Source organism: Eufriesea mexicana, unplaced genomic scaffold (assembly GCF_001483705.2).
Source record: "Eufriesea mexicana isolate 0111107269 unplaced genomic scaffold, ASM148370v2 scaffold6006, whole genome shotgun sequence".
NCBI classification, from domain to species: Eukaryota; Metazoa; Arthropoda; class Insecta; order Hymenoptera; family Apidae; genus Eufriesea; species Eufriesea mexicana.
This window is the reverse complement of record NW_016913899.1, coordinates 10,036-20,377: the sequence shown is the minus strand read 5'-3', so window position 1 is coordinate 20,377 and position 10,342 is coordinate 10,036. Positions and strand designations below refer to the sequence as shown.

Here is a 10,342-nt window from a genome sequence, read left to right as displayed (position 1 = left end):
ATAAATATTAATTATAAAGTTTAAATAAAATTTATACAACTTTTTATTTTATAAAGTTAAATAAAATTATTCTTATTTTATGAAATTAAACAATTAATTTGACTTCAGTTTTAATTTGAGTAATTTGATTTCGTTTGTCCCTCATTATGACCGTTATAAAATTAAGGAACAACGGACGCGGAATATATATACGTTTCTAATTCGAGTATGCATACATGTACGTTAGACTTCATTTTAACGGATTTGTCGAAGGTATGTAAAAATTAATACAAATTTTAATTAAAACAAATAAAAGCTTAAGTCCAGATATTAAAATTAAGATGTGTATAAAATGATATTTAATAGTACTTATAAATACGCATAATTATTATTATATTAGCAAATGATAAAAATGGCGTTTTTCGACGATTAGAAATTTTACATACGACAAAGGTATCATTAAATTACATTTTACGTCTAATCAATATGTGCTAGACAGAAAGTTCGACAACATTCGAGATCACAGTCTTTTATCCAAATGCGTTTATCAAACTTTCGCGCGTTTTCATTCGTTAAAATGACAGAAACAATGTTTAAAATATTTTACATATTATTTGAATTGTATTTATATTTCGATCAGTCAGCATATATTTTGAACCATAGTGTTCTCATCTACATTAATTTTATTGATATTTACGTTTGGAAAGTTTGGTATCCCGAAAATTTTACACGTTACTCGTTTCCTGCTATCCCCACTATATTTTCAACACACAATAAATGTACATTGTGTATATTTTCTTATGTAAGAATCTAAATTGTAGTTAAATTTTAAAAAGGCAATTTGTATTTTTGTGTTATATTTAAACAGTAAAAGTGATTAAAATTATTATATACCATACATGTCACAAGGAAGATGAAGTTTTAAGTGAAAAAGAAATGTATTTAAGATAAATAACTTGAAGACTGGAGTAGAAGAGGAATAATTCTGCTACCTATGTTATTGTCTAGCTAGCGAAATGGTTTGAAAACACACTATTGTTCGATTGATCACTATTATGAATGTTCGTTAATTCAGATATTTACCAATACATAGGATTTAGAGTATAAACTGTTAAACACAAACTCTAACGAATCTTAGATAATCAATTATCTACTCAAGAAAAAGTGACAATTAAAATAATTGTAAAATAGATGAAGGCAAATACTAAAAAAATATAAATTGAATATTAGATTTTGAAGCAATTTGTACAAAAATATTGTGTACAATATTGTGCAAAGCAATGTATTAATGATCATTTAAAATTGGATTTGTTTCCTAATGGAATTTTGACCATTATTATATCATGATATGAACCAATATTAAAATCAAAATAAAAGAATCATCAAAAACTAAAATTGCAGAGCAATTAGTATTAAGAAGTAATGTGAAATCATTTGGAAAGCAAAATCAAAGCGCCGTGCCAAATAGGTATGGTAAATCCATCCCTTAATCGAAGCAAATAGAATATGAACTTGATATAAAATTGATTGCATTTAGCAACAAGTATATTTTCTTTACTGTATTTTATGATTTGACCTTATACAGAAGATTTGTTTTATTTTGTAATATTTATTATATCCCAGATTAGGTAAGTATTTTAATTCCTTTAAGTTTCTTATTGTTTCTATGCAATCATATTTTTTACATTTTGTATTATAAAATAAATTTTATTTAAGTTTTGTTACCTCTTCGTGTGCTATTTAAGATTCATCTGTCATAATGTGTTTTTTAAATAAATATATTGCTTCTGAATAATTGTGATTTTTCAATTATCCTTTTCCTCAATTATAAATTATACATAATATGTACTTTATAATTTAATATTTAGACATTCATTCAGGTATTCATAAATACAATAAATGGTAAGGTACAAGTTTTATTAAAGTTTTAATACAATCAATTACAGCTATCTATGTAATAAAAAAATATAAAAATTATGTCAATATGTAATATAAGCTTTTGAAGTAATCTTTTCAGCAATGGACGGAATGACAATGTACTGACATATTTAAATATTGTTTCTTATTATCTGCTAAGAAAAGTTTCCTATTAGCAGTAAGAATAGTACATATATATTAATTGACATCTGTATGTTTCCATAGTGATACTCCATATAAAAATAATATTACTTCCTAATTTGTAAATAGATTTTTTGGACGGAATGAGAATATCACAATTAGATATTATATAGCAAAATGTCAATAGATTTGAATGTCATGTCATTTCTACTATACTAATCTCTCTGGTGATAAACTTAACAAACATAGAAACAATATACTGAATGTTTTTCAAGATTAATGATTCACATTAATCTCTATTGGTTGCTATTTAAAAATAGTTATTTTCTTTTTTCAAGTGCTTATTTACAGTATATACAACAATAATAAACTTAATTTGTAATATTATTCTAAGCAAATGCACTTGATTTGATTCCTTAAAATCATAACTTTGTCAAACTTTCTAATATAAATATCTAATATTTGGTAAATGCCTCTTTTACAAATTGTTGTATTGCAAAACCTATAGATAATAATAACAATAATACTGAGACATTACTACTAGCAGCACTGTTACATCTATGATCAAAATAACAAAAACACCATGTTACTTCATCATAATAATCTCTATGAATGTCTAGTTGCCAAATAGAATTATTTACATAATGTCCTAAATGCATATCTTTTGCAGCAGGTCGACAACCTTCATATCGATCAGCTGGAATATCTGTTCTAAAGCTACGAACAGAACTTAAACAATCACGCGTTATCATGACTTCGGCTGAAACATATTTAATAACATAATTGATATATCAATAACAAAACATTTACTTTTCTTTAGTATCAGAGTATTAGAAACATATAACAAAAATTTACCTCCTTTCCTTTCAATAATTTTTATGCATTTATCATCATATTCTGGGCAAGTTTCTCCCCAATACCATAACCAATTTAAAGGTGTGCCACACCCAGGCTGATTACTATTACATTTGTAACAGTATAAGCTTTCTCCTGGAAATATAATATACATTATAAAATAAATATTTGAAGTTAGTTTAACTTACTTCTTGCATAATAATTTATTATACCTTTATTAACGAGTATAGTTAACAAAAGAGTTATAAGAAATAATGATTTGTTCATTCCCATAATGTAATTAATCTGATAGTTTTCAATTTATTTAAAGTGATACACGTTAAAATTAATAAATTTATTTTACTAGTAATTTACAATATACAATAATAAAAAATATTTTTTGTTTCATAAATGACGCTAACGTCAACAGTTACTAACTTTACTGTCTTTCATTGACATATTCTAGGTCTACCTATTTATGTCTCTTTATAACTTAGAACATATGTTGATACTTGGTTGGCGACACTGGTATTGGAATTCTGGTGGTTTTATGTACAATTACTATGGTTATGTATAGTATTATGACGATTGAGTATTTTTTCCAAAATAATCACAATTACATTGTATACGAAATTGTAGTATATGTATACGAAATTGTAGTAATTGTTTTCTTTCAGTTGCTAATTCTTTAATTTATTACAATTTCTTTATTAATAAATTGACAGATCGACCACAGAAAGATATCTAAATGTAGATGCATAGATGAATTACAGTATAGATTTAACACGTAATGCATTTTTAAAGCCACTACAATTTTCCTGCGATTCAAAATAGAATACAAATTATTAGAAATATAAAGAAAATTTTGTAATCTTCTAAGTGAGATATTTTGAAATTTGTGATCTCTCGTGAACATTCTAGAGAATTATGAATTGTAATAAGACAAAAGTATTAACCAAAAGAATCTAATAGCAGAAAAATATATAATAATTTATATATATTATGTAATTTATATTTTTGCATGTCTTATCTTAATTTGATGCTTAACATTGTTTGATGTAAAGAATTTCTATCTGATATTATTACTCGCATATATCGACAATAATGATTTAAAGCCCAAAATCAATTTTTAAATTGTAAAATTAATTTTAAATGCATTACGTAGTTCTTAATTTATCGTTTAAAGAATAATCTTCAGAAAACGATACGAATTTTTAACATTTCACACAAGGGTGTGAGTTATAGTTTAGTATACTCTTTATTAAGAACAAAACAGGACAAATAATAATTATTAGCATTAGAATTATCGAGACAACCATGTACGAAATGTTTGGAAGCAGGTAAACTTTCGTGAAAAAGTCGAGTCCCTACATTTTTAACCAATGGTAAACGAGTGAAGAACTTACTATGTCTGGTAACTAGCGACCTCTGAGACCTCACAGAGAATTAACATGACGCTTTTTATAGTATATTATATTTTTTCAAACTTTCAAGATACATATTCAAATTTTGAAGCTAAGGCTGTCTTTTTATTCCTTGCTCTCACATTTGTTTAATTAGCTGCTGTCGTTTTTGTGAAAATAAAACAATGTTTCACTTGTATTCCGTGTAGTGAGTATTTCATTATTCATGTTTAATCGAATGCTAGAAAATTTCGTTAAAATTTTAAGATTAAAAAGAAAACAATAAGAGTAAGAGTTTAATCGATTCGTTGTTCAATAAAATACACAGAATATCGGACTTATAACAATTAGAGCAGACAATACAAAGTTTACAAATTTATTTTTTCAAAAAACAGTATGTGAGATATCTAAGTGTATCCAACAATTCAGAATTAATTTGATTTTTATCGTTAATCGACCATTATGCAGATTTTCCAAATATTTTTCACGTTATACCGTACGTTCAAAGAGTTTCATTTCTTTTTGAATTCCATCGATCTTTGAAATATTATAATTAGGCTTATAGTAAATCTGGTCGGACAACTTGTTATACCCTTGAGCATTACGGTTTATTATTAATACTCCACCACAAAGTGGTACCAATTTTTTGATGCACTACAAACATGTAAATACACTGTTCAACACGAATTTTAATCTGTAATATCCATTGAGTAATTATTATAGACTTCACTTCCTTGAACATTAATCCGTAATTGAAATTGTTCCATTACTTACACTTTCCATAAAAATGTGTGTTTTTCTGAGAAGGCACAATTTTTGGTTAAAATGAAGTATTACATGAAAAGTATTCATTGTTGTTTTACAAGTTAGGTGACAGCATTCCGAGTCTATCAATGTCCATAATTATAATTATTTGTTCTTCTGAATAACTATAATTGGTGATGAAGGTACAACAATAAGTCTCCGAGTGTAACCTTGATTTTTACTGAAAGTTCTTTATCTGATACGAATTTTTCATACAGTAACGTATTCTGTAGACTTCACTGAAGAAGAAACCATAGAACAGAATTGTCGAAATAGTTTTCAGGTCTATAAAATTGAGAAAATATTAGTCATTGTTCGCTTCTCTAGCCTCGACAGTGCCGTAGCTACTCGTAATCCCAGCACCAAGTGCACTAGAACTAACATATAACAGTCTGCAAAACAAAAAGTACAATTTTGCCACAAAATTTTGGAAAAAGTTCAAAGGAACTTGGAAGATTTACAATAGATATTCGGATTCTTGTTCAGGAAAGTAAATTCTACAAGAATCACCTAATGGATATTACAGATCAGAGGAGAAGTTCAAATTCGTTGGACAGTGTTATTACAGTAGTACATCGAAGCACAAATATACTCCGGTACCGAACATGACATGTACATACACAAACTGAAAGTCGATTAATACGACGCATTAATTTCATGTCTAACACTCCACGCGAATCAAGGTATATAACATAAACATTCATATGTACAAGACATTATGTAATTGGCACATATATACTCGCCGTACCCGCTATGAATTGACTGTGGTCACGGCAAAACCGTTTAAGGGATCAACTATTCGCCATTCAACAAGAAATGGCGGATAATTTGAACACTTGCACCTGTGCGACACGTGATCGGACCAGAGCCAAAATATTCGAACCAATTCGAGTCAATGGATGCAAGTTTTGTATACAAGGAGTCCTGTTTATCACTTCTAGAAGTCGTCTTTGAGCATCGACGTTGAGCAGTCACAGATCTTTCATCATATAGTCGGTCAAGAGTACTATGCGTGGCTGAAATGAAGTCATCTGAGAAACTTGGACCGAATCCCCATTAGTCCAACCATTCTAACATCATGGCAGAAGTAGAGTAAAACGCTTCCCTTATTGATAGAACTGATCCCTACCTGTTAGCCCGGTCATAGAACGCCACGTGACAAAGAAAGCGAACGAAGCAACGTGACTTCTTTTCAGCCACGCATAGTATAGTACATTCGAGAAAAGATGGCGCAGCGTGTTTACATCCTAACCTAACCTAACCTAACGCTCCCTCGATTACAGGCAGTGATCGCTATTGGTCGAAGGGTGACGTAGGTCGTCTGTGAGCAATAGCAAGATCGAGTGCGATAGGATATGGCAGAATCGGTGTAGTCTTTAAAGTTATTATGAAATAGAAAACTAACGTCGTGAGGGTGCAAACACGCTGTGCCATCTCTTCTCGAACGCACTATACGTCCCGTTTATATTTTCTGCTTTGTATTTCCAATTCTAGGTCTTCAGTTGCGTCTTCTATTATTCCATCTTTCGTCCAATATTCGTGTTCCAGTGTTTCTACGTGTTTACAAAATCCTTTCCAATCATTTGGTGTCGTTTCGTTTATTGCCTGGCGAAGTAGTGCTTCCAATTCATTGTAAGTTAACTCTGAGATAACGTTTCTTCCGCGGATATCTTACGCCTATGTTAACGTATCACGTTGCTGAACTTGGAGCTAGTAGTTTTGGGAGTGTCATAGAAGAGAGGGTATTACTAGCGAGAGTGTAAGTGACTTCTTTTCAGCCACGCATAGTATAGTACATTCGAGAAAAGATGGCGCAGCGTGTTTACATCCTAACCTAACCTAACCTAACGCTCCCTCGATTACAGGCAGTGATCGCTATTGGTCGAAGGGTGACGTAGGTCGTCTGTGAGCAATAGCAAGATCGAGTGCGATAGGATATGGCAGAATCGGTGTAGTCTTTAAAGTTATTATGAAATAGAAAACTAACGTCGTGAGGGTGCAAACACGCTGTGCCATCTCTTCTCGAACGCACTATACGTCCCGTTTATATTTCTTGGCAATTATCGCTGAACTGACCACAGTTCCGAATATACACTGTCAGACTGACACTCTCAGGATATAGCGTTGAACGCGTGTGTAACAAATCATTCGCAATAATTCTTTACAAAGACGTCTAGCCCAAGAACAAAGGTTAAAACTAGCAAACAGGGAACGCGGTATCTCGCAGCTATTCTAGCCACTGGAATCGGTGGCACTATATTACGATCGTAGGATATCGTCTAGGGAAGTCCTCATTGTCGCCGTGTGAGATCTGCGGATTTTGTCCTTATCCTCGGACAACCGGCGAAAACTTTCGCGATAAACTCCACGGGAATGTCCTCGAAGCGTTCCTTCCGTGCGGGACCAAAGGTTCGGGAAATATGGCGGCGGACCGAAGGGTTCCGGATATCTCATAGATTCCGGGAGTAGCCGCCTGAGGCGTCCAACCAATTAGCTAACTCCACGGTACTTCAGCCTCGAAACCGCTAACGAAGAACCTAAGCGAAGGAAGAAAACCGAGAGGATGGAGAGAAATCCAGATATTCCTTGCGGGGTAGATTTGCCCACGGCTCTTCCAGCTGCCATTGCCCTTCCAAGGGATATGTGCCGCTCTTGTGTCACGTCGCGTTTGCTTCGTCTCGTGTTTATTTTTCTAAGTGTTCCGCGGACAAGTGGATTCCGAATTACCTACGCGATTTTGTTTGTATGTCGTGTGATCGTGAAAGTGATGGCACTCGAGAGGAAGGATGTCGGCACTGTGCTGGGGCACGTAACACCTATGGCGTTAACACCAATCGACGTGTGGGAATACAGGTACGTCACATGGCTTATATGGAAATACTGTAGGCACAGTAGAACGTCGATTATGCGAATTTTTATATATACTGAGTCACGTGTGTTTATCATCGCGTGTGTATCAGTGGAGAGATTGTAATTAACCTCTTAGGCACGGCTGAATTTTGAGCGAGGTTTCTCTGTCCGACAGAGTTCAACGCGAATTACGCGTAAATGATATAGCACTGCATACCTGACACTGGAGTATTAAAAATAAAGACTACGTATTCTGTCTGCATATTGTTAACACTGTTATAAAACGTTGTGAAGGCAGAAAGGTGTGAAACAAAACATATGAAAACGAACATTTAATTCAGACGGTGAGGGATTGAGCCATTAGAGTAAGCCACTATAGTGGCGCGTCGTTCGGAAAGACATCCACGAAAGCCACTATAGTGGTGCATCGTACCTTAGAGGTTAATTGCGAGGTGGGAAATAACTGCCACAGTCATGGAGGAACGTGAATAAAAATAATGTAGAGGGAGGGATAAAGAGGAAATAGGGAACGAGCACGAACAGAACAAAGAACACGGTTTTGGATAATTTTGGATAACGATAAAGATTTTTATATTTAAAATATAAATTATTGCTTGGTCCAGTTTCGGGCTAGTCTAATTCTACACTTTTAACCACTTGCGCTACCAATAAACTCGCGGTTGCGGTGCCGTGCGCTACAGTATAACACGCGTAAGGTGTCACATTGGCGCCGCGAGATACTGCATCGATTCTGAAATATTTCCAAGATATCGATGACACTATGCAACGCCGTGTATTCTGCAACTGTAGCTCGGGAAATGAACGATCTGGTTGTTAGCCGACGTACAGTCCACGTCATTTTTATTTCTGCGATAAACGCCTATCGACGTGGTGTACACGTTGCCGGCGATTTTGGAACAAAAGCATCTCGACGTGCGTGGCACGTCTTTCTAGCGCAAGTGGTTAATATAACGCTAATATTAAACACTCGACCTACTCTACGCACTTTGACTCTGATCATTAACCCTTTCGCTATGGAGCCCATCACCGCGGAGTCCCTCCCGTAGAACGAAGCACCGTGTCAAAGGAGGAAGCATTGCAGTCTTTAGTATTAGCAGTGTTTAGCATTCGAGGCTAAGTCTTTTGAAAAAAAAGAAGAAAAAGAAGAACCTATCATCGCAATAGCGCTTGCAGTTCTTTGCGAAGAGAGCTAAGCGCAACGGGAGCACGTGTCTTAATTATTGGCTCAATTTTTGTGATGGATGACTATAGTCACCTGTAGGTGGCGTATGTAAGCGTCTCGTGGTTGGTGACTATAGTCACCCGTAGTAGCGAAAAGGTTAACTCTATATATTTAGGTTATTTTGAATTAATGAATAGTCATGGTCTTTCCTTGCCATAGGAGTGCCCAAGTGTCTAGCAGTAAGGCTTGAAAATCTGTGCTGAACCCTTCCAAGAATGTTTGATCGGTAATGATAATAGGGCGACCAAATTAGGGATTCTAATTTGGAACGAATTTATGAGGAAATAAGGATATTTTTACTATATTTAGCGACGAATTTTTCGGTTTTCGTATTTCGTTACAAAATTTTGTTAATCTTCTTCTGTTATGAATAACCATTGCAGGTGACGGAAATTGTTTTTGGTCACGAGTAACAGTTATAGACGATGGGAATTATTTTTCGTTGCGAATAACCGTTATCTAGGATTTTATTTTGGTTATGGGTAATCACTATCAACGAGGAACACTTTTCCTCGTTACCTTCGGATAATTAGTATTTATCCACAACGCAAAAATAATTATGAAACATGCTCAGCAATAAAAGTTATGAATATCTGTGGAAAAGGGAAAACGTAAAGGATTCCGTGTTTCGATATTTTCATTACAACGCATTTGTGATAATCAAAATAAAATCCTGGCTACGATAATGGTTATTCGTACCGAAAAATAATTTTTGTCACGTATAATGATTATCGGAAATCAGAAAAGATTTTTATTATTTCTAACGATTGTTCGTAATGGAAATTATTTAAGAAACAACATAATCGTTACACTATAATTTTTCGTTATTTTGATTATAATAGTTTCAACCATTTTATTTAAAAATTTTTTTAAATTTTCGAGTAACAAACTCGGAATTTTAAACTAAAAAATTTCTTAATCTCTTTATATTATATTATATATTACGTTACATGTATCATTATATCCAGGAGGTCCAATTTTAAATATTTACCAATTGCATGTTTAAAAATTAGCAATATTATTAAAGTTACTAAAATAATTAACAATTTTTTGACATAAGTGGTCTCGTACTTTTTTGTTTCTAATGACGAGTCGAATCGAATATTTCATTGAAAATTATATTATTCCATTTGAAAACGTAAAGTTGTCCTTCGTGTGTGCTCTTTAAATT

At 33.0% G+C, this 10,342-nt stretch overlaps 1 protein-coding gene across 1 annotated transcript; it reads right to left on the bottom strand.

Moving 5' to 3' along the window:
• Window positions 1-2,492: 2,492 nt before the first annotated feature.
• crim (QVR superfamily protein crim) lies at window positions 2,493-3,174 on the bottom strand. Its single transcript, XM_017906734.1, has 3 exons — window positions 3,105-3,174; window positions 2,893-3,027; window positions 2,493-2,797 (listed from the first exon to the last, which is right to left on the bottom strand). The coding sequence occupies exons 1-3, from the start codon at window positions 3,163-3,165 to the stop codon at window positions 2,493-2,495; spliced, it is 501 nt and encodes a 166-aa protein (XP_017762223.1). The 5' UTR covers window positions 3,166-3,174.
• Window positions 3,175-10,342: the final 7,168 nt, after the last annotated feature.